The sequence below is a fragment of the Myxine glutinosa genome, chromosome 10 (genome assembly GCF_964187855.1).
Source record: "Myxine glutinosa chromosome 10, kmMyxGlut1.1, whole genome shotgun sequence".
Taxonomy (NCBI): Eukaryota; Metazoa; Chordata; class Myxini; order Myxiniformes; family Myxinidae; genus Myxine; species Myxine glutinosa.
The window spans coordinates 32,907,051-32,931,066 of NC_136270.1; the positions used below are offsets into that span (position 1 = coordinate 32,907,051).

General features: G+C 40.9%; 1 protein-coding gene across 2 annotated transcripts; it reads left to right on the forward strand.

Moving 5' to 3' along the window:
- Positions 1 to 222: 222 nt before the first annotated feature.
- LOC137434438 (uncharacterized) lies at positions 223 to 23,892 on the forward strand. Of its 2 annotated transcripts, none has more exons than XM_068127421.2 (5): positions 223 to 838; positions 6,657 to 6,726; positions 7,883 to 7,952; positions 8,030 to 8,197; positions 21,424 to 23,892. In XM_068127421.2, exons 2-5 carry the CDS (start codon positions 6,720 to 6,722, stop codon positions 21,461 to 21,463), a joined length of 285 nt encoding a protein of 94 aa, XP_067983522.2. In that variant the 5' UTR covers positions 223 to 838; positions 6,657 to 6,719; the 3' UTR covers positions 21,464 to 23,892. The 2 variants fall into 2 exon arrangements, with proteins under 2 accessions (XP_067983522.2, XP_067983523.2); XM_068127422.2 differs by lacking the exon at positions 223 to 838 and adding an exon at positions 2,931 to 6,452.
- The last annotated feature ends 124 nt before the right edge of the window (positions 23,893 to 24,016 follow it).

A 24,016-nucleotide genomic window follows, 5' to 3' on the forward strand; every position in this document is an offset into this window, starting at 1 on the left:
CATCGGTTGTCATTCCCGGCATTTATTTCACCCGTGATTTCTCCGAAGCAGATTCCTTGGCAATAAATGGACAATAATTCAAAAACGTAGCGTGCTATTATTTGAAATTCTACTCCCTCGCCTTCTGCAACCCTAAATTTCCCTTCCAATTATTTCCCCGTAGTGTATCCGCTATTTGTCCCATTGCCATGGTACAATACGAGGGCAAAGCGGAATTTACCGCAAATGCAAAAAAAAAAATCCTCTTTTTTTTTTTCAAATTCAATTTCAAAAAATTTCATACACCTTCACCTCTTGTCCTTGTGGTGTGCCAGGTAAACTGACAACTGGAAACATCAGTCTTATCGTCTCCCTACTCTGTCACAATCATGTTGCACGGTTTGGTACTTGCAGGTGTGCACTTTTTGGATTGCCAGGTCCATGCACTGCTCAATGCGCAGCCCATGCTCATGAAAAACTTATCATGGAGAACGATTTGCAAATATCCACAATGTTTTGCTGTTTTGGCATGAAATGGTGCGTTCTCTTTTATTTATTTATTTAATTATTTTTCTTCGTCCTATCTCGTGGCTTCTGTTCACGTGTTTGGAACTATTGCATCCTGCATTGGGCACAGGGCGGATAGCGTGAGAACCCCTCATAACGTTCGACCATTTTTCATGCCGTTGGTGTGGAGGGGTGTGGAGGGGCTGTGGCGGATTCTCGTTTGCGGGCGCATGGGAATTCCATGCTGCATGCTTTTGATGTATATATGTACCCTCCTCAAATTGTGAGTTGCTACCCATTTATTATAATCGTAGCGAATTGCCGGCTGTGAACGGAGAAGGCAAATTTACAGGTACATTTGTGTGAAAATGTTGTGACTTTTTATGTATAGTATACATATGTGTATGTCATTGTGTATATACTCGTGTATATGTTGATATGTATATGTTTTTGTGTGCATGCACGTGCATGTGTTTCCCCGTTTGTTCTCCAATTTATTTTTGAGTTGATCTCTTGAATGAAGTTTGCTGAAGGTTCCATTGCCTTTTATAAATCCCCTTTTAACTGCAGCAGTTTTTCTTTGCCATATGTTTAAGAAAATCATGACATGGTTGCTCGTATGTGGAGTTGTGTGTCTGGTGTGTTTCCTTTCCGTGAAATGTGTTTTAACGTGTATGCATTGGTGTTGTACCTTAGTAAAATTTCCGAATTTTAAATGGTAAGATTGGATTTGTTTTCTATTTCTGTTGCAAATGTGAAATTGTTGTTGAAATTTCTCCTTTCTTTTTTCATTCTGGATTTTAGAGATTTCTCTCCGTAAATGTAATGACAGTGTGGTGAGAAAATGGCAGGAGACAAGCCTGCCAATCGATCAAACCCTGTTATTTCCACATTGCCTTGTGACGTTATGTATCGCCCTTGGATAGATTGACAAAAACGCGAGGGATAGCTGAGGTGAGGGGGAGGGCATCCAGCCGAGCGCTCCGCAGACACGCACGCACATAGCTCCGTCGCTGCACGCCCTTAAATGCACAGCCGGGATGTGCACGCGAGCTTTCCTTCACCTGGATGCAATACATGTCCAATGCAAGGGAATCCCGCTCCAGTCTCCCTGCATTGGGCCAACCCATCCCACTTTGGCTCATGTCCTGCGGCACAGGAGGAGCAATTCTCACAACAAAGACTCTCATGGCACCGCTTTGTGTCGGTGTGGGGCCACTGTTGCTTTCCGTGCACGGATTTGTTTCACTGTGCATCGTTTAAATTTTCAAATTCGTTTAAAAAACACCAAGCATTCATTTTCAAAGCAAATATTTATGCCACATAATTCATTTAAAGCTGATTAGCAAGTTCCAGATCTCATCAACTCAAACTTTTGTTGTATTCTTTGAATTATTTGAACCATTTCTGAATTTATATTTGTTTGGGGGAAATAACTATCATTACACCCCTTTTGCTGTATGTCTACAACTAGCATTCATGTTTTATCAAGGAAACGGTCAATCTTTTGAGGAAAGTCTTCCTAAAACTCTGAGAAGATGGTATTGTAGAGGTTCTGTTCTGCACAAACTACCTTTGAGTTGTCTCACCTGGGTTTGATTCCTGACTCAACTATAAACTCGTATTGGTGGTTCGCAGACAGGGTGTCGCGTCTCAAAGTGTGCCATCTTTTGGATAGACATCAAGCTGGGTTAACCGTCGGCTAGCAGCACCTGATGGACCTTACAGTTACCTAAGGAAACACAAGGAACTTGGATGTGGATGGAGGCCATTCGGCCTATCATGCCTGCGCTACATCTGCACCATGTTGGTTCCATCTAACAGTTTATCCATTTAAATTCACTGGGGTTGTGGGCTGCAGATGTACAGTTGTGACCAAAAATATTGGCACCCTTGCACTTTTTTCAAGTAATTCACCATTTCTTCCAGAAAATTGTTGAAGCTAAAAAATATTTTGGTATCTACAAATGTATTTCTTTGGTTTGCAGTGGAACAAAACAAAAAAGGCTGAAAAAATTACTAAATCTTAACTTATTCCACACAGAAATCCTAAAATGGCCTGGACAATATTATTGGTACCTTTTAGAAGTTGTTAGAAATAATTATATTTCAAGCAGGTGATTCTCCTCTACTTTGGAATTGAACTCCCCTATGGTGAGTTACAGGTGCCTGCAATAGAAAAATCACTCCAGTTTGAATAGAGAAAGGGAGTCACTCTGCTCTTTTGTGTCACTGTGTACCGCAATGAGCATGTAGAAAAGAAAAAAAACCCAGAGAATTGTCTGAGGAGGTCAGACACAAGATTGTAGCCAAGCATGGACAATCTCAAGGCTACAAGGCCATCTCCAGAGACCTTGATGTTCCTGTGTCTACCGTATGCAATGCTATCGGGAAGTTTAAAGCCCATGGCACTGTAGAAAACCTCTCGGGACGTGGCCGCAAGAGAAAACTTGATCGAAGATTGCAGCGAAAGATTGTTTGAATGGTGGAGAAAGCACCTCGATCAACTGCCAAATAGATTCAAGATGACCTTCAGACACAAGGTACGACCGTTTCAACTCGCACCATCCGTCACCAACTCAATGAAAGGGGGTTCTATGGTAAGAGACCCAGGAGGACCCCACTGCTGAGAGAGAGACATAAGAAAGCCTGACTGGAGTTTTCCAAAACACACCTGAACAAGCCAAAATCCTTCTGGGAGAATGTCCTGTGGACAGATGAGACCAAATTAGAGCTTTTAGGTAAAGCACATCATCTCTATGTTTCCAGAAAACAAAATGAAAGATTCAAAGAAAAGAACACCTTCCCTACAGTCAAACATGGAGGAGGCTCAGTGATGTTTTGGGGTTGCTGTGGTGCCTCTGGCACTGGGTGCCTTGAACATGTGCAATGAGATCAAATATGGCCGACTAGTGGCCATTTTAGTTGTAAAAACCCGATGTTGTGCACATCCTCAACCATTTCTCAGACATGCATTTACCGATCTTATTCAAAGTTGGCACACAGGTAATGAATGATGGCTTACATGTGTGCATCATTTTGTTTTGAGGTCAGATACAAGATGGCCGACTGGTGGCCATTTTGTTACTTAAACGTGTCACCAAACATTTATCGGACATACATGGACCGATTTTGTTCATACGTGGCACAAAGACAATACATGAGTGTGTACAAATGCAGAAGATTTTGTTTTGTAATCCACCCAAAGATTACCGATCGTCAGCCTTTAACTCCTAAAGCAAAATTACTAAAACCATGGGGGCTATGGCATTTAATGCAACATGGTAATCCATGTAACACGGGCCTTTGTGTGTCGCTGTGTTGTCATGAAGTTGCACACCTTTTGAAAGTGCCCCTCCGGCTGTCCTTGATGGCCAGCCAGAATTTTTGGATGAGGCTGGTGTAATATTCCACTTTGATTGTCGTTTTTTGGGGGCATAAAATCAATCGGCACGATTCTCTTGGTATCCCAGAAAATTAAGGCCATGTTCTTATTGGTTAGCGGTTGGGTGCAAAATGTATTTGGTGGTGGCCTTCCCTCGTGCGTTCCATTGCATGGATCCCAATTTGTTTTCAGGACCCCAACGATGAAGGCTTTCCAGAAGCCTACCAGTTCCTAGACTCCTAGAGGATGATAAAGTTGGTTGGATCCTCATTGCATATTTTAATGAGCTTGCTGCAGGATTCCAGGTATTGCAACTGTCGACTGGAAGGCTGTGGGTTCTGGAAACGCATCTTGCTGAGACCTTTGACATGCCGAAGTGTTCATGGATGATGGTTGTAATGCTACCTTGAGAAATTCCAAGTTCTGTGGATACGTCCATACCCTTAATTTGGCGATCCTCACTGATGAAAAAGGCACGCCCTGGACGTATTGTGGTGGCCTTTTGTAGAGGACATTAATGGACTAAGATTCCGAGACTGTGGGTTGAAATCCAACTGAAGACTGGAGTATTAAGGATTTGGATTCTAATGATCAGGCAGGAAAATCGTCATGTCTTTATTGGATTGTCTGTTTAAAACCCAGATGGTTCACAAATGGCCTTTCAGGGTGGGATTATCTGCTTGCCTCGCCTGGTCTGGGCTACTTTTAATGCGAGTCAACTCTTGGTCCCTTCCCTTGTTCCATGATGTCGTTCTGAATGTGTGTCCCACCCTTTCTCCTATGTTTTTCACTTCAACATTTCAACAACAATTTGGCGGTCCGGCCTGGAATTCATTTTTAAGGGAGTCTTATCCATGCTTAAGAGTCAACCACACATTTGGCAACTGTCGGTTTGACCTTCATCAAACATAGCCACCATGGTTTGTGGGTTTAATTGTTGCTGCACCTTCTTTGCTTAAAAAAAAAAAAAGATCAAACCTCAATCCCCAATAAAAGAAGCTCGACTAATTTCTGTTACACTACTATGCTGTGAAACAATGTTCGACTAATGAGACTAATGGCAGGCAACAAGCATGCTTACAGTTTAAATAGCAAAAGAAACGCGTTCTGAGTGTGCCAACGAATACACCCATCCAAGAATATTTTGGATCTCCCCTCATACCCTACCTATGGTTTGGCATCACTATAATTATTACTCCGCCGCCGAAGGTGGAAGGAGGTTGTTTTCACCTCTTTCTGTCTGTCAGAAGGATATCTCAAAACATTGTGGACGGATTTGCGCGAAACCTGGTGGACAGGTTGTGTCTCTGACAAAGAAGAATTGATTAGATTTTGATGAAGATCCGAATCTGGCTACGAGAGTTTTTTTAAATTCTTCAATGATTCTTCACCATTTGAGAGATGGGGGGCCAAAACTGACATATAGCATGATGTCTCAAAAAGTTGTGGAAGATTTGTGACAACACTTGGTGGATGAATTGGTTAAGTGGGAAGAAGAAGCCGATTCCATTTTGGTTCAGGTGCAGATGCAGATCCGGCCTATCAGTGGATACAAAACAAACTGTTCAACCTGGTGCAGGTATGCGCTCTACCGAGCCGAATGCCCTTCTAGTTTAACTACGGTATGCTTTTGGCAGACAGTACTAAGGTTGGGCTGCGTAATACTTTGAACTGAGAGAAGCATATATTTTTTTGTAGAGTTGAGATGAAAATTGGAATAACTTGTGAATTTTACATTATTTCAACTGTTTTGGCAAAGTAAGAGATCGGTCTGTGTTTGCATGATTGAGAGTAAAAATTTTGTGCTGCTTAATCAATGCGTGAACGTTTCCCCTAGCTAAGAACCAACCCTCGACCTGTCTCCACTCGTCAGGGGGAAGAGTGGTGAGAAGAGATGTGTCCCATTAATTATAGTGAGAACCTTGTGGTTGTATTTATTTATCAAGTCCAGGTGCTTTGTTGACCACTATAGTTTGGTATCAAACTCCATTGATAATTATCAACAATATTACAATTTTTCCTCATAGGAACAAACCTTTTTTTCCTTAAAAAAAAAAAAAATCCAACAAACCTCGACCAAATTCATTGTTCCCCCTGCAATGGGATATCTCTGTGCCTTAATGATACCTGCTAAATGTCATCATGGTGGTCAGCACAGAATGTTCAATTGTCTCTCAGACGAGTCACAGATTCACAATCTATCATTGAGCAGCTTTATTTGCAGGCCTAATTGCAATAATGCATCTTGTATCATCTACTTTGCCCAGCAGGTCACAAGTAAGGGTTACAATGTAACTACACGACAGCAGCAATTCATCCCTATGAACAGTCACACAGTATCCAAGGCATAATAGCTTTTCCCAAAAATCTCCTTCGAGGCCATCCCCCAAAACGCACCCTTTTCCCATAGTTCCACTTGCATCGTGTCTGGAACAAAAGTTCAGGAGCGTTAGACCTTCACAAGGGATTTCAACGCACGAGGAGGTCATTTAGGACTATCAAAGCCTCCGCTGGTGTTGTCCACCTAAAATGCTGGACGTCAAGCAAGGAAGCAAACATTGCCTCTGATGGTGTGCAATGGGTACGTCACGCAGGGGTCTGGCCTCCCGCCATGACTCGGCTTCATAAAAGACCTTCCCTTTGGCCGAAAAAAGTATCCCACAGCACCCAAAACCGAACTTGTCCAAAAACAGGCTCTCCCGTCACTATACCGACTTAGACACTTTGTTTTGACAGTCTGTTTTCTTATTGATTAACTGTTTCTTTTGCACTCTTCTTTCGACAGTCTCAAAGTGACGTGGTTAAGACTTATTGTCCTTGATCTGCCGACCACAAATATCGCCCCAAGATGCAAGGTAAGAATGCGCAACAACTATTCATTTCTGATCGTTCGTGCGTTTACATCGATAAGGTGCTCGCTCACCTGTCGATGCAATTTACGTGTCTGGAATTTACGCATTTTAGTTCATGTCGTTGTTGTAATAATACTTTTCTGGCATAGCAAGGCACGTAATCCAAAATCAACGAGGAGTTATTGAGTTTAAGCTCTTCCGTTAAACAACCACTTTGATGTTTATACGCACCCGTTGTTTTTTCTGAATTACGAAATCAATTGTACGAGGTGCGTTCAACAACTTCTTGGATTGAGATCATTGGCATTTTTGAACTCTCCTAGTAGTTAATTTCTGCCAAGGGTGAAAATGATTTGATTTTGATTTTTTAAAAAAATATATATATACGTATTCGGTTTAAAATGTGATGCATTATATCGTATATTTATTTACTGGAATGTGTTCCTTTAGGAAATCTAGAAAAATATACATTTGAAATGATTGTTCCATGCCCTTTCAACATTTGTCGGAATACAAGAGGATTGATCAGCAAGTCTGTTGCCAAACTTGTGAAAAAAAAATATATATATATATATATAGAAGTTGTCCAATTGTGTCTGAACGGGGTAAATATCATAATCACAGAACGTATAATGCTGAATGATACCTCATTTAAGTGCTCTTGGGTCCGTACAGTGTGTGGGGTGGTATAAAAATATTGATATTCACGCAATTTCGATTAATGTGAATTTTTGCTGCATACCAGGTGGTGTATAGGTTGAGGGTCGCTGGTTTGCACACTTACCGGTAGCAAAAAAAATAATATAACAAACTATTCTGTCAGTTCCGTCCAACATATAAATACCTTTTCTTCGATTTGCTTTACCAAGAAACCTTAGCAGTCTTAAAAGGATATTCCCAGCAAATTCCTAAATATTCCACTCTCTATTGGGAACAAATTCCCTTCCAACAACCTGGTATAGCCGGATTATCTGCGAGTAATGCATAAACCAATTAAGGAAGATTGCTCGCTGTTATAGTCATGAATGGATGGAAAGGCAGTCTGTTTAAATTGTCGAGAATGTTTCGTTTGTTGCCTTTTAAAGTCGTGGTCATTTCTCTTTGTCAATGACGACAATTGGAGGCCTCGTGATTGTAATTCGCTCTTGATTCCCCACAGATGAGCGTTGCAAAAGGCACTATTGCTACAATGGCGACTGCCTTATGTTTGTTGACCGGCTGTATTGCCAGTAAGTATGCACACAACTACGACTTCCATATCATGGACCACAATTGTCATTTTAATCAATCATTCTTCTTTCAACAGATGCTACCCCGGCTACGAAGGTGCTCGCTGCGAGTTGCTGACGTTGCAACGACAGGCAGACCCGGGGAGAGAACATTTGGTCAAGTTTTACGTCGAACCCCTCTTCATACTGGCCAGTCTTCTGATCGTGGTCGCCCTGCTATCGATACTGTGCTGGCTATACTGCAGGTGCGCAACCTGCAACATGCCTTTCACATAAGTTGCGTGTTTAAAATGTACGGAGTTCAAGAATGGACGTCAAATGGTGAAAGATCTTTCACATTCTCATTTGCAACCAACTGCTGTCATTCTGGAAAATATTACACTTTTTATTTTGGCTTCTCCCATTTTTACTTGCGGTCAGCACAATACTGGTTGATCACCCTTTTCCATCTCCTGTCCATTCTTCTTCCTATCCCACAACTTCTAAACCTCTCACCGGTGCATCCTTCCATTTAGTTTTCGGCCTTCCTCTTTCCTTCTTCAGGGCAGTCACATCTCCATCACTTGCCTCACCACATTCTCTCTCTCTCTTTTCCAGGTCTTCACCCAGTATCCCATAATCTTTGCACTTCCCCATGTCTTCACCTTCCCCAGGTCTTCACCTTCCCCATGTCTTCACCCATAATATTTATACTTCCAGCCAAATACTCTTCCTTAGGCTCAAACTGACAATCCATATATTGAGTCTTTGGTCTACTGATATTCATACACCGAGCACATTTCTCCAGATACTCAGTCATATTCTTATCATCTCCACAACATAGCTCAATACCATCTGCAAACATCATTGACCATGGCACTTCCTGTCTCACCTGCTCGGTTAGAACATCCATGACAATCAGGAAGAAGAAGTGGCTCAGTGCTAATCCTTGGTGCAATCCAACTTTAACTTCAGAACTCTCACTCTCTCCCAAAGTGCTTCTTCATAAGTCTTGTCTGGCACTCCTTATAAGTGTCCTGTAATGGTTGTACATGCCTCTCGGGGACTGATAGAATGGCCTAGATGTAGACCGTGGGCTGAACAAGCAAATTGTGTCTAGTTTTTGACTTTTGTCAAACTTTTGACTTTTGACGCAACCCTTGAACACAAAATGTCAGTCTAGTCCGAATCCCAAACTCCTGACACCAAATGTCGTGTGACTACCCTGTGCGGTGAACACCGCAGGGTGACACAGTTGACCAAACAAGCTCAACACTCCGAGGTGTTCAGTCAAAATATAGCGGAGAATACGCGTGGGGGGTGGGAGGGAGACCGAAGAGCGCTTACCTTCACGGATCCCACCGACAGTCCTCAAACCTGCAATAATTAATTCAACTGACACAGGTTTAAAATGTACAAGAAAATGCCGGCTTTATGAAGAAAATGCAGGTAACAAAATAAAACACGGCAAAATAAAACTATGATTCCTAAATGGAGCGCTCACGCACAAACCCGAATACAGACAAAGGATAAAATAACTGAAAAATAAATAGGTGTGATTTAGTGGGCACTTAGTTCAAATCGGCTGGTGTATCTCGTCAGGAATCGTCAATGATCGTCTCAGGCCTTGGCGGGAAACGCACATTCGTTGGCGCGAACTAGGCCTCACTGTGCATCTCGCTCACTCCTGGCTCCTTGCGCGAAGCGAATGAGTAGGCGTGCAACTTGCTCCTCCAGCAGTGCTTGTCCTCACGATCACCAGCAAGATCTCTGAACACGGCCGCTCGTGTTGAAGCTTCCTTGCGCAAGAGCAATAGCAACCGTTCACCAACAAAGTCCGGACCCAAGAGATAAGAGAATGTCGGCACATGACAGTTCACCACCAGTTCCAAAACGAGAAGGGCAAGAGGACGTCGATGCTGAGAGAGACCGAACTGCGACCGTTCACTATGGGATCCAGAATCAGAAGAAGCGAGAAGGGAGAAATGTCCGCCATTTCACCTATCTTGTACGCGCGGCTCTGACGTCATCTGTGCCTGCTTCACCAATCCCATAGTCCCATCTTACCAGTCCTCTGTGCCAATCGAATCCCTGTCCAATCACTGCTCTTTGAGGCGTGGCTTCATGGAGCGTTTGTGCCTCTGCGCTCACCAAGTCGGTGTTATCCACGGTAATGCTTCATGCCTGGTTTCCGGTTGGTTTTTAATTAGTGTGTTTAATGGCCGATTTCTTACTAGGTGTCTGTAGTGCGGTGTCATAAGGAACATAGGAAATGATTACAGAGGCAATTACACACAGGGAATTAATACCCATAATCCATAATCCCATAATCTGTATACCCATAATCCCTTGCTAATTAACAAGCCCCACCCCTCTGATGGGGACGAAGATACAAGCTTACCCGACATCCAGTCTACACAAATACTTATGATACATCGAGGTTTCTTCTTCTTCACGACAGTCGGAGCACACTAATCTATACACTCTACCTGGACTAAGGTATCCCTACCCACTACAAATGTAACAGTGTGTAGTCTATGTAGAGATGGGGAAACTGTCCAGGAGTGTGGGTGATCGAGGTCCTACACCCCCTCACACACACACAAAGCCGTATAAAGTAAGGAAATGATACAATATTTATTTTACCAGAAGATGGCCATTCTAATGTTAATATCAAACTGAGTGATTTTTTTTTTTAATTCTTCATGAACTGAAATTTATTGTCAAACTAGTTTTCAAAGCTCTTATTAAAAAAATGAATTGGAATGTTATTAAAAATTACATTTATTAAAAATTAACTTGTTTAAAATGTTATTAAATCATATTTAAAAATGGAATCACTCTGCTGTGCGTATTGACGACATGCATGAAGCAAAACCCCGAAGAACTAACATCAGAATCTTCGCCTTCCGTAGATGCATCTGACGACATGTTAGTCGCCATGACGGCTACGCCAGTACTGTATGTACAGCCTCAAACGAAGCACGCGATTGGCTGATTAGCGCTGACGGCCGCTCGTGGCCTATGTTACATGTGCTGTGATTGGACAATATTTATTAAAAAGATCATCAACATTTTGAGTGTTTTTTCCACATTTTGAAAATATTTGAAAAGTTTTCTGCTTGACGAGTTTCAGATATGAATTCTGTAATATTTTTACACAACATATTATAAATGCAGTTGGATATGAGAGGTGGTTCACAAAAGTAAACAAAACAGGGGCTCTGCCCACGGTCTAATGTGTGCACGTTCGCCTCTAAGTTAGCTAGCCCAGCTATAAACTGTCATCCTGGTGTTTCACAGACTGTGTGAGATTCATGATGACGTCCTATAAATGGATGATGTCAAACCGACATTTTGTCTGCCAGCATTCCTTGGTGGGCATTAAAGATTGACCATGGTGTCCTTTGTGAAGAGTAGGAGATCCTGAACAAGTTCCTGCCCTAATCAGCAGAGTCCACAAATTCTTGCACATCTCCAAACTTCCACCCGAAGCACTCGGTCTCTATATCGATGAACATTTGGGCCAACACGTATTGAACAGATGAAATTGGAGGATCGCCGTATCATACTGGATGTGAACTTGCAGGATACTCATTGGATGTCGGTGCATGTCGAAGGTGTCGAAACGATCATGATCATTCGTTGTCGTACAGAATTCAAAATGATCCGTAGAAAGTGTTATCAAAGAACCGCATGTTTGATCATAAGGCAACTCTTGTGGCCATCGCAGCAGAGCTCCTGGAATCGGACCGAAGGGAGGAGAATGATTTCTTGAAGATTTTGACACGTGATGAGACCTTTATGCATAATTTAATTCCATAGTCAAAGCCAATCAGCATCTACTGTAGTTGGATATATATTATTTGTCCGCACAACCTTATAATTTCAAGGTTCAGTCGTCAGCCAGAAATTTGATGGCAATTGGGTTTTGGGACCCAAATAGTTTAATTCATGTGGAGTTTCTTGAACGTGGGAAAACTCCAATGCCCAGTAAGAGAGAGACCGGCTACTCCATGGAGTAAGACTATCAATACTTAGGCAATGGCCAGGCAGGTAGTCTCATGGCCTGACTTTACTGCACGATAATGCTCGCCATCACGCAACTAATGTGTGACCACTACTACTCAATTGGAAAGTTATAAATCATCTCCCATGTACTCCAAATTTGCCACATTGTGATATACATCTATATGGACCACTCAAAGGGCATCTGGGTGACATCAAGTTTAAAATTATGAAGACGTCGAAGTATGTGCCTTAAAATGGTTGCGTACCTCCCTAAATATTTTCAAGGCAGCAAGGTGCACCACATCAATTGGAGAATTGTGTACGCATAGCAGAGGAATACCTTAAGAGAGAGCGACAGACAGACAGAGAGTGAATAAGTTTGGGGGAACGGCAGGAAGAGAGATGGAGTTTCACCCCCTCTGTACCTTTTTGATTTCATCATCAAGTCCATGTTGAGGTTGAATTTCCTTCATTTTTTTAAGTTCAGTCATCTAATGTCTATGGATTCCTTCTGATGACGGTGTTTTGTTGAACCTTGCAATATCGGTGTTTTTGTAACCTTCTATCAAACGTGACGACTTTATCAAGTCTGTGTGTATACAAAAATAAACCCGTATTTAGGTAGCCAACTACCTTTTGAGGACGCCCTTGTTATATCATTAGTTCTAGAGGGATCCCCTATAAAATATGAACTGTACCAAATATCACCGCTTCTTATTTAACATGTCGCATCACTTAGAACCAAGTTGTTTAAACTCCTATTAGATGCATTTTGTAACGTTTCTGGCCAGCAACAGCATTTTAAACCCCTATTAGATGCATTTTGTAACGTTTCTGGCCAGCAACAGCATTTTAAACCCCTATTAGATGCAATTTGTAACGTTTCTGGCCAGCAACAGCGTTTTAAACTCCTATTAGATGCATTTTGTAACGTTTCTGGCCAGCAACAGCATTTTAAACCCCTATTAGATGCATTTTGTAACGTTTCTGGCCAGCAACAGCATTTTAAACCCCTATAAGATGCATTTTGTAATGTTTCTGGCCAGCAATAGCATTTTAAACCCCTATTAGCTGCATTTTGTAACGTTTCTGGCCAGCAACAGCGGTTTTAACACCTATTAGATGCATTTTGTAACGTTTCTGACCAGCAATAGCGTTTTAACTCCTATTAGATGCACTTTGTAACGTTTCTGGCCCAGAACAGCATTTTAAACCCCTATTAGATGCATTTTGTAACGTTTCTGGCCAGCAACAGCATTTTAAACCCCTATTAGATGCAATTTGTAACGTTTCTGGCCAGCAACAGCGTTTTAAACTCCTATTAGATGCATTTTGTAACGTTTCTGGCCAGCAACAGCATTTTAAACCCCTATAAGATGCTATTTGTAATGTTTCTGGCCAGCAACAGCATTTTAAACCCCTATTAGCTGCATTTTGTAATGTTTCTGGCCAGCAACAGCATTTTAAACCCCTATAAGATGCAATTTGTTATGTTTCTGTCCAGCAATAGCATTTTAAACCCCTATTAGCTGCATTTTGTAATGTTTCTGGCCAGTAACAGCATTTTAAACCCCTATAAGATGCATTTTGTAATGTTTATGGCCAGCAACAGCGGTTTTAACTCCTATTAGATGCATTTAGTAACGTTTCTGGCCAGCAACAGCATTTTAAACCCCTATAAGATGCAATTTGTAACGTTTCTGGCCAGCAACAGCAGTTTAAACTCCTATTAGATGCATTTTGTAACGTTTCTGGCCCACAACAGCATTTTAAACCCCTATTAGATGCATTTTGTAACATTTCTGGCCAGCAACAGCAGTTTTAACACCTATTAGATGCATTTTGTAACGTTTCTGACCAGCAATAGCATTTTAACTCCTATTAGATGCACTTTGTAAAGTTTCTGGCCCAGAACAGCATTTTAAACCCCCTATTGGATGCATTTTGTAACGTTTCTGGCCAGCAACAGCATTTTAAGCTCCTATTAGATGCATTTTGTAACGGTTCTGGCCCGCAATAGCGTTTTAAACTCCTATTTAGATGCATTTTGTAACGGTTCTGGCCAGCAATAGCGTTTTAAACTCCGATTTAGATGCATTTTGTAACGTTTCTGGCCAGGAATAGCGTTTTAAACTCCTATTGGATGCATTTTGTAACGTTTCTGACGAGCAATAGCGTTTTAACTCCTATTAGATGCATTTTGTAACGTTTCTGGCCCACAACAGCATTTTAAACCCCTATGAAATGCACTTTGTAACGTTTCTGGCCCACAACAGCATTTTAAACCCCTATTAGATGCACTTTGTAACGTTTCTGGCCCACAGCAGCATTTTAAACCCTTATTAGATGCATTTTGTAACGTTTCTGGCCCACAACAGCATTTTAAACCCTTATTAGATGCATTTTGTAACGTTTCTGGCCAACAACAGCATTTTAAACCCCTATTAGATGCACTTTGTAACGTTTCTGGCCAACAACAGCATTTTAAACCCTTATTAGATGCACTTTGTAACGTTTCTGGCCCACAACAGCATTTTAAACCCTTATTAGATGCATTTTGTAACGTTTCTGGCCAACAACAGCATTTTAAACCCCTATTAGATGCACTTTGTAACGTTTCTGGCCAACAACAGCATTTTAAACCCTTATTAGATGCACTTTGTAACGTTTCTGGCCCACAACAGCATTTTAAACCCTTATTAGATGCATTTTGTAACGTTTCTGGCCAACAACAGCATTTTAAACCCCTATTAGATGCATTTTGGAACGGTTCTGGCCTACAACAGCATTTTAAACCCTTATTAGATGCACTTTGTAACGTTTCTGGCCCACAACAGCATTTTAAACCCCTATTAGATGCATTTTGTAACGTTTCTGGCCAGCAACAGCATTTTAAACCCTTATTAGATGCACTTTGTAACGTTTCTGGCCCACAACAGCATTTTAAACCCCTATTAGATGCATTTTGTAACGTTTCTGGCCCACAACAGCATTTTAAACCCCTATTAGATGCATTTTGTAACGTTTCTGGCCAACAACAGCATTTTAAACCCCTATTAGATGCATTTTGTAACGTTTCTGGCCAACAACAGCATTTTAAACCCCTATTAGATGCACTTTGTAACGTTTCTGGCCCACAACAGCATTTTAAACCCTGACTAGATGCATTCTGTAACGTTTCTGGCCCACAACAGCATTTTAAACCCCTATTAGATGCATTTTGTAACGTTTCTGGCCAACAACAGCATTTTAAGCTCCTATTAGATGCATTTTGGAACGGTTCTGGCCCACAACAGCATTTTAAACCCTTATTAGATGCACTTTGTAACGTTTCTGGCCCACAACAGCATTTTAAACCCCTATTAGATGCATTTTGTAACGTTTCTGGCCAGCAACAGCATTGTAAGCTCCTATTAGATGCATTTTGTAACGTTTCTGGCCAACAACAGCATTTTAAGCTCCTATTAGATGCATTTTGGAACGGTTCTGGCCCACAACAGCATTTTAAAACCCTATTTGATGCATTTTGTAACGTTTCTGGCCAGCAATAGCGTTTTAAACTCCTATTAGATGCATTTTGTAACGTTTCTGGCCAGTAACAGCGTTTTTAAACCCCTATTAGATGCATTTTGTAACGTTTCTGGCCAGCAATAGCGTTTTAAACTCCTATTAGATGCATTTTGTAACGTTTCTGGCCAGTAACAGCATTTTAAAACCCTATTTGATGCATTTTGTAACGTTTCTGGCCAACAACAGCGTTTTAAACTCCTATTAGATGCATTTTGTAACGTTTCTGGCCAGTAACAGCGTTTTTAAACCCCTATTAGATGCATTTTGTAACGTTTCTGGCCAGCAATAGCGTTTTAAACTCCTATTAGATGCATTATGTAACGTTTCTGGCCAGCAACAGCATTTTAAAACCCCTATTAGATGCATTTTGTAACGTTTCTGGCCAGCAATAGCATTTTAAACTCCTATTAGATGCATTTTGTAACGTTTCTGGCCAGTAACAGCGTTTTTAAACCCCTATTGGATGCATTTTGTAACGTTTCTGGCCAGCAATAGCGTTTTAAACTCCTATTCGATGCATTTTGTAATGTTTCTGGCCAGTAACAGCGTTTTTAAACCCCTATTAGATGCATTTTGTAACGTTTCTGGCCAGCAATAGCGTTTTAATCTCCTATTAGATGCATTTTGTAACGTTTCTGGCCAGCAAAAGCGTTTTAAACTCCAATTAGATGCATTTTGTAACGTTTCTGGCCAGCAATAGCGTTTTAAACTCCAATTAGATGCATTTTGTAACGTTTCTGGCCAGCAATAGCGTTTTAAACTCCAATTAGATGCATTTTGTAACGTTTCTGACCAGCAATAGCGTTTTAACTCCTATCAGATGCACTTTGCAACGTTTCTGGCCCACAACAGCATTTTAAACCCCTATTAGATGCACTTTGTAACGTTTCTGGCCCACAACAGCATTTTAAACCCTTATTAGATGCACTTTGTAACGTTTCTGGCCCACAACAGCATTTTAAACCCCTATTAGATGCACTTTGTGACGTTTCTGGCCCACAACAGCATTTTAAACCCCTATTAGATGCACTTTGTAACGTTTCTGGCCCACAACAGCATTTTAAACCCCTATTAGATGCACTTTGTGACGTTTCTGGCCCACAACAGCATTTTAAACCCCTATTAGATGCACTTTGTAACGTTTCTGGCCCACAACAGCATTTTAAACCCCTATTAGATGCATTTTGTAACGTTTCTGGCCCACAACAGCATTTTAAACCCCTATTAGATGCACTTTGTGACGTTTCTGGCCCACAACAGCATTTTAAACCCCTATTAGATGCACTTTGTGACGTTTCTGGCCCACAACAGCATTTTAAACTCCGATTAGATGCACTTTGTAACGTTTCTGGCCCACAACAGCATTTTAAACCCCTATTAGATGCACTTTGTGACGTTTCTGGCCCACAACAGCATTTTAAACCCCTATTAGATGCACTTTGTAACGTTTCTGGCCCACAACAGCATTTTAAACCCTTATTAGATGCACTTTGTAACGTTTCTGGCCCACAACAGCATTTTAAACCCCTTTAGATGCACTTTGTAACGTTTCTGGCCCACAACAGCATTTTAAACCCCTATTAGATGCACTTTGTGACGTTTCTGGCCCACAACAGCATTTTAAACCCCTATTAGATGCATTTTGTAACGTTTCTGGCCCACAACAGCATTTTAAGCTCCTATTAGATGCATTTTGTAACGTTTCTGGCCAGCAACGGCATTTTGAACCCTTATTAGATGCATTTTGTAACGTTTCTGGCCAGCAATAGCGTTTTAAACTCCGATTAGATTCATTTTGTAACATTTCTGGCCAGCAATAGCGTTTTAAACTTCTATTAGATCCATTTTCTAACGTTTCTGGCCAGCAATAGCGTTTTAAACTCTGATTAGATTCATTTTGTAACGTTTCTGGCCAGCAATAGCGTTTTTAACTCTGATTAGATGCATTTTGTAACGTTTCTGGCCAGCAACAGCGTTTTAAACTCCGATTAGATGCACTTTGTAACGTTTCTGGCCAGCAACAGCGTTTTAAACTCCTATTAGATGCATTTTGTAACGTTTCTGGCCAGTAACAGCGTTTTTAAACCCCTATTAGATGCATTTTGTAACGTTTCTGGCCAGCAATAGCGTTATAAACTCCTATTAGATGCATTTTGTAACGTTTCTGGCCAGCAACAGCGTTTTAAAACCCCTATTAGATGCATTTTGTAACGTTTCTGGCCAGCAATAGCGTTTTAAACTCCTATTAGATGCATTTTGTAACGTTTCTGGCCAGTAACAGCGTTTTTAAACCCCTATTAGATGCATTTTGTAACGTTTCTGGCCAGCAATAGCGTTTTAAACTCCTATTCGATGCATTTTGTAATGTTTCTGGCCAGTAACAGCGTTTTAAACTCCAATTAGATGCATTTTGTAACGTTTCTGGCCAGCAATAGCGTTTTAAACTCCAATTAGATGCATTTTGTAACGTTTCTGACCAGCAATAGCGTTTTAACTCCTATTAGATGCACTTTGTAACGTTTCTGGCCCACAACAGCATTTTAAACCCCTATTAGATGCACTTTGTAACGTTTCTGGCCCACAACAGCATTTTAAACCCTTATTAGATGCACTTTGTAACGTTTCTGGCCCACAACAGCATTTTAAACCCCTATTAGATGCACTTTGTAACTTTTCTGGCCCACAACAGCATTTTAAACCCCTATTAGATGCACTTTGTAACGTTTCTGGCCCACAACAGCATTTTAAACCCTTATTAGATGCACTTTGTAACGTTTCTGGCCCACAACAGCATTTTAAACCCTAATTAGATGCACTTTGTAACGTTTCTGGCCCACAACAGCATTTTAAACCCTTGTTAGATGCACTTTGTAACGTTTCTGGCCCACAACAGCATTTTAAACCCTTATTAGATGCACTTTGTAACGTTTCTGGCCCACAACAGCATTTTAAACCCCTATTAGATGCACTTTGTGACGTTTCTGGCCCACAACAGCATTTTAAACCCCTATTAGATGCACTTTGTAACGTTTCTGGCCCACAACAGCATTTTAACCCCCTTTTAGATGCACTTTGTAACGTTTCTGGCCCACAACAGCATTTTAAACCCTTATTAGATGCACTTTGTAACGTTTCTGGCCCACAACAGCATTTTAAACCCCTATTAGATGCACTTTGTAACGTTTCTGGCCCACAACAGCATTTTAAACCCCTATTAGATGCACTTTGTAACGTTTCTGGCCCACAACAGCATTTTAAACCCCTATTAGATGCACTTTGTAACGTTTCTGGCCCACAACAGCATTTTAAACCCCTATTAGATGCATTTTGTAACGTTTCTGGCCCACAACAGCATTTTAAGCTCCTATTAGATGCATTTTGTCACGTTTCTGGCCAGCAACGGCATTTTAAACCCTTATTAGATGCATTTTGTAACGTTTCTGGCCAGCAATAGCATTTTAAACTCCGATTAGATTCATTTTGTAACGTTTCTGGCCAGCAATAGCGTTTTTAACTCTGATTAGATGCATTTTGTAACGTTTCTGGCCAGCAACAGCGTTTTAAACTCCGATTAGATGCACTTTGTAACGTTTCTGGCCAGCAACAGCGTTTTAAACTCCTATTAGATGCATTTTGTAACGTTTCTGGCCAGCAATAGTGTTTTAAACTCCTATTATATGCATTTTGTAACGTTTCTGGCCAGCAACAGCGTTTTAAAACCCCTATTAGATGCATTTTGTAATGTTTCTGGCCAGCAACAGCGTTTTTAAACCCCTATTAGATGCACTTTGTAACGTTTCTGGCCCACAACAGCATTTTAAACCCCTCTTAGATGCACTTTGTAACGTTTCTGGCCCACAACAGCATTTCAAACCCCTATTAGATGCACTTTGTAACGTTTCTGGCCCACAACAGCATTTTAAACCCTTATTAGATGCACTTTGTAACGTTTCTGGCCCACAACATCATTTTAAACCCCTATTAGATGCACTTTGTAACTTTTCTGGCCCACAACAGCATTTTAAACCCCTATTAGATGCATTTTGTAACGTTTCTGGCCCACAACAGCATTTTAAGCTCCTATTAGATGCACTTTGTAACGTTTCTGGTCCACAACAGCATTTTAAACCCCTATTAGATGCACTTTGTAACGTTTCTGGCCCACAACAGCATTTTTAACCCCTCTTAGAGGCACTTTGTAACGTTTCTGGCCCACAACAGCATTTCAAACCCCTATTAGATGCACTTTGTAACGTTTCTGGCCCACAACAGCATTTTAAACCCTTATTAGATGCACTTTGTAACGTTTCTGGCCCACAACAGCATTTTAAACCCCTATTAGATGCACTTTGTAACTTTTCTGGCCCACAACAGCATTTTAAACCCCTATTAGATGCATTTTGTAACGTTTCTGGCCAGCAACAGCATTTTAAGCTCCTATTAGATGCACTTTGTAACGTTTCTGGCCCACAACAGCATTTTAAACCCCTATTAGATGCACTTTGTAACGTTTCTGGCCCACAACAGCATTTTAAACCCCTATTAGATGCACTTTGTAACGTTTCTGGCCCACAACAGCATTTTAAGCTCCTATTAGGTGCATTTTGGAACGTTTCTGGCCCACAACAGCATTTTAAACCCCTATTAGATGCATTTTGTAACGTTTCTGGCCAGCAACAGCATTTTAAGCTTCTATTAGATGCACTTTGTAACGTTTCTGGCCCACAACAGCATTTTAAACCCCTATTAGATGCATTTTGTAATGTTTCTGGCCAGCAATAGCATTTTAAACTCTAATTAGATGCATTTTGTAATGTTTCTGGCCAGCAACAGCGTTTTTAACTCCTATTAGATGCATTTCGTAACGTTTCTGCCCAGCAATAGCGTTTTAAACTCCAATTAGATGCATTTTGTAACGTTTCTGGCCAGCAATAGCGTTTTAAACTCCAATTAGATGCATTTTGTAACGTTTCTGGCCAGCAATAGCATTTTAAACTCCAATTAGATGCATTTTGTAACGTTTCTGGCCAGCAATAGCGTTTTAAACTCCAGTTAGATGCATTTTGTAATGTTTCTGGCCAGCAATAGCATTTTAAACTCCGATTAGATGCATTTTGTAACGTTTCTGGCCAGCAATAGCGTTTTAAATTCCGATTAGATGCATTTTGTAACGTTTCTGGCCAGCAATAGCATTTTAAACTCCGATTAGATGCATTTTGTAACGTTTCTGGCCAGCAATAGCGTTTTAAACTCCAATTAGATGCATTTTGTAACGTTTCTGCCCAGCAATAGCGTTTTAAACTCCGATTAGATGCATTTTGTAATGTTTCTGGCCAGCAATAGCATTGTAAACTCCGATTAGATGCATTTTGTAACGTTTCTGGCCAGCAATAGCGTTTTAAATTCCGATTAGATGCATTTTGTAACGTTTCTGGCCAGCAACAGCGTTTTTAACTCTTATTAGATGCATTTTGTAACCTTTCTGGCCAGTAACAGCGTTTTTAAACCCCTATTAGATGCATTTTGTAACGTTTCTGGCCAGCAATAGCGTTTTAAACTCCAATTAGATGCATTTTGTAACGTTTGTGCCCAGCAATAACGTTTTAAACTCCGATTAGATGCATTTTGTAACGTTTCTGGCCAGTAACAGCGTTTTTAACTCTTATTAGATGCATTTTGTAACCTTTCTGGCCAGTAACAGCGTTTTTAAACCCCTATTAGATGCATTTTGTAACGTTTCTGGCCAGCAATAGCGTTTTTAACTCCTATTAGATGCATTTAAAATGCCTGTTGTTACAAAACTTCAGTTGAGTTCATTCCTTAAGCGCACTCATGTAATCTATACTCATTACGTCATTTGGTGTATGTATGACGCAGTAAACTTGAACCCTAAGTTGTTTTTATCTTTCAGGATTAGGAGACTCCAGCGTGTTCCAGAAGTGAGCGTATGAAAGCAGAAGTTCAAGCCCAGGAAGAGTTTGGGCTGCAGGAGATCTAACAAGTCCTAGAGCTGAGAGGATACACTTGTTCAATGGGATTCTATACTTCCAAAAATATCAGTCGTCCATGCTGAGAAACCGGCACTCTGTTCTGGAATCCTAGATGTGATGCTTTGACCTGAATGAAAATTATATGAAAGGTGATCTGTAAAACTATGGTCTAACATAGAAGGAAATATATATATATATATATATATATATATATATAAATAGATCGACTTATACTACTACATTTATGGTCCCATTTAATCCCACTTCCTTGGTTGGTTGTGCAGTGTCATCAGAAAATGTTCACACCCCTTGACTTTTTCACGTTTTGTTGTGTTACAGCTTAAATTTTAAATGGATTAAATTGATATTTTTGTCACCAATCCACACAAAATACCCAATAATGAAAACGTCATGACAGTGAAAATGTTTTTGTTTTTTTTGTTGTTTTTTTTACAAAATAATTGAAAATGAATGAGAGAAATATATATATATATTTTTTTCTTTTGGTATACAAGATCGACGCTCGTGTAAGAGCTCATATCAAACCCAAAAAACAAAAAAAACCGACACACAAAACATACAAAAAAGGGAGCGGGAGACAAGATGGGGAGAGAGAGGGAAGCACACAAGTACAACAGCAGAGAACAGCGACAACAGAGGATCTGTGGGAGGGAGATTGCTTGGGGGGAGGAGGCATGGGAAGGCGGGGGGGGGGGGGGGAGAGGGGTGGGAAAGTATAAACCACATGGACACTGCTGGAACTTTCAGGAAGGAAAAAAAGTCGGTATTTCAAAAAAAAAAAAAAAAGTGGATTTGGGGTGAATTAACGGGGGTAGAAGGGATCAAGGTTTTGGATGGGGGAAGATAAGAGATGGTGGTGAAAAGCTGTTTTAAAGACCTGGAGGGAGGAGTGGGATTGAAGAGAGTGAGGCAGTTTGTTCCAGAGGTGGGAGTAAAGAGGAATGAAGGAGTGAAGGTGAGCAGAGAGTCTTGATTTTGGCAATTTCACCAGAAGAGGGTTGCTGGCAGATCTTGTGCGACCTGCAGGAATATTTGGGGGACAGAGCACAGATAGAGCTGGGCCGGATAGGAGTCGGTAGAAGACAGAAAGACTACTTACCTGCCTGCGGCAAGTGAGTGAAAGGCCCTTGGAATTACAAAGAGCCCTTGGAGTTTCTTCCATAGGTATTCAGGCCCCTGAGTCAATTCTTTGTAGAACAGATTCAAGTTTTCTTGGAAATGTGTGTATCAGCTTTGCACATCTGTATTTGGGAGTTTCATTCTTCCTTACAGATTTGCTCAAGCTCTGTCAAGTTGGATGGGGAGTGTCGGTGAACAGCAATCATCAAGTCTTTCCAGAAATTCTCAATGTGATTCAAGTCTGGGCTTTGGCTGGGCCACTCAAGGACTTTCACGTTCTGAAGCCATTCCAGTGTTGCTTTGGCTGTATGCTTGGGATCATTGTTCTGTTGGAATGTAAATCTTCACTGCAGTGCAAGTTCTTTTGCACTCTGAATGAGGTTCTCCTCAAGGATTTTCCTGTATTTGGCTCTATTCATTGTTCTCTCTATTCTTACAGGTCTCCCAGTCTTTGCTGCTGAAAAGCATCCCCATAGCATGATGCTGCCACCACCATACTTCACAGTGAGGATGGTGTTAGATGGGTGATGAACTCTGCTCGGTTTCCACTAGACGTAGCACTTTGCATTCAGGCCAAAGATTTCAATTTTCATTAATCAGACCACAGAATATTTTGCCTTATACTCTCAGAGTCTTTTGCATGACTTTTTACAAACTCCAGGTGTGCTGTCATGTGCCTTTTTCTCAGGAGTGGTTTCCATCTGGCCACTCTCACATAGAGCCTAGATTTCTGAAATGCTGCAGAGACTGCTCTCCTTCCGGCAGGTTCTCCCATCTCAGCCAAGTAACTCTGTAGTTCGGTCAGAGTGGTCTTTGGGTTATTGGTCACCTCCTTGACGAAAATCCTTCTTGCCCGGTTGCTCAGTTTAGTCTGACAGCCAGCTCTAGAAAGAGTCTCGGTAGTTCCATATTCTTTCCATTTCCTAATGATGGAGCTCACTGTGCTCCTGGGAACTTTCAACACTTTAGAAATTGTTTTATACCCTTCCCCAGATCTATGTCTCCTCACAATTCTATCTCGGACTTTTACAGACAGTTCCTAGGACTTCATGGTAAAGTTTCTGCTCTGAAATGCACTGTGAACTGTGGGAAATGCACTGTGTGTATGAATGTTTCCAATCAGCAAAGATGTTTTGTATGGATTGTACAGTTTACAATGTATGTAAAAAAAAAACATTTTAACTGCTCCCTAAAGGTTTTGTATATAATCCTGTTTATTTTTTTTTACATTAAAGTTTCCATTTCCATGATGCTAATCTATATATTATATAAACGCGAGTTGTCTGTCTGTCTGTGTGTGTGTGTGTGTGTGTGTGTGGGTCCAGTTTTTTTTTTTTTTTTTTGTATACAAGATCGAGGCTCGTGAAAGAGCGA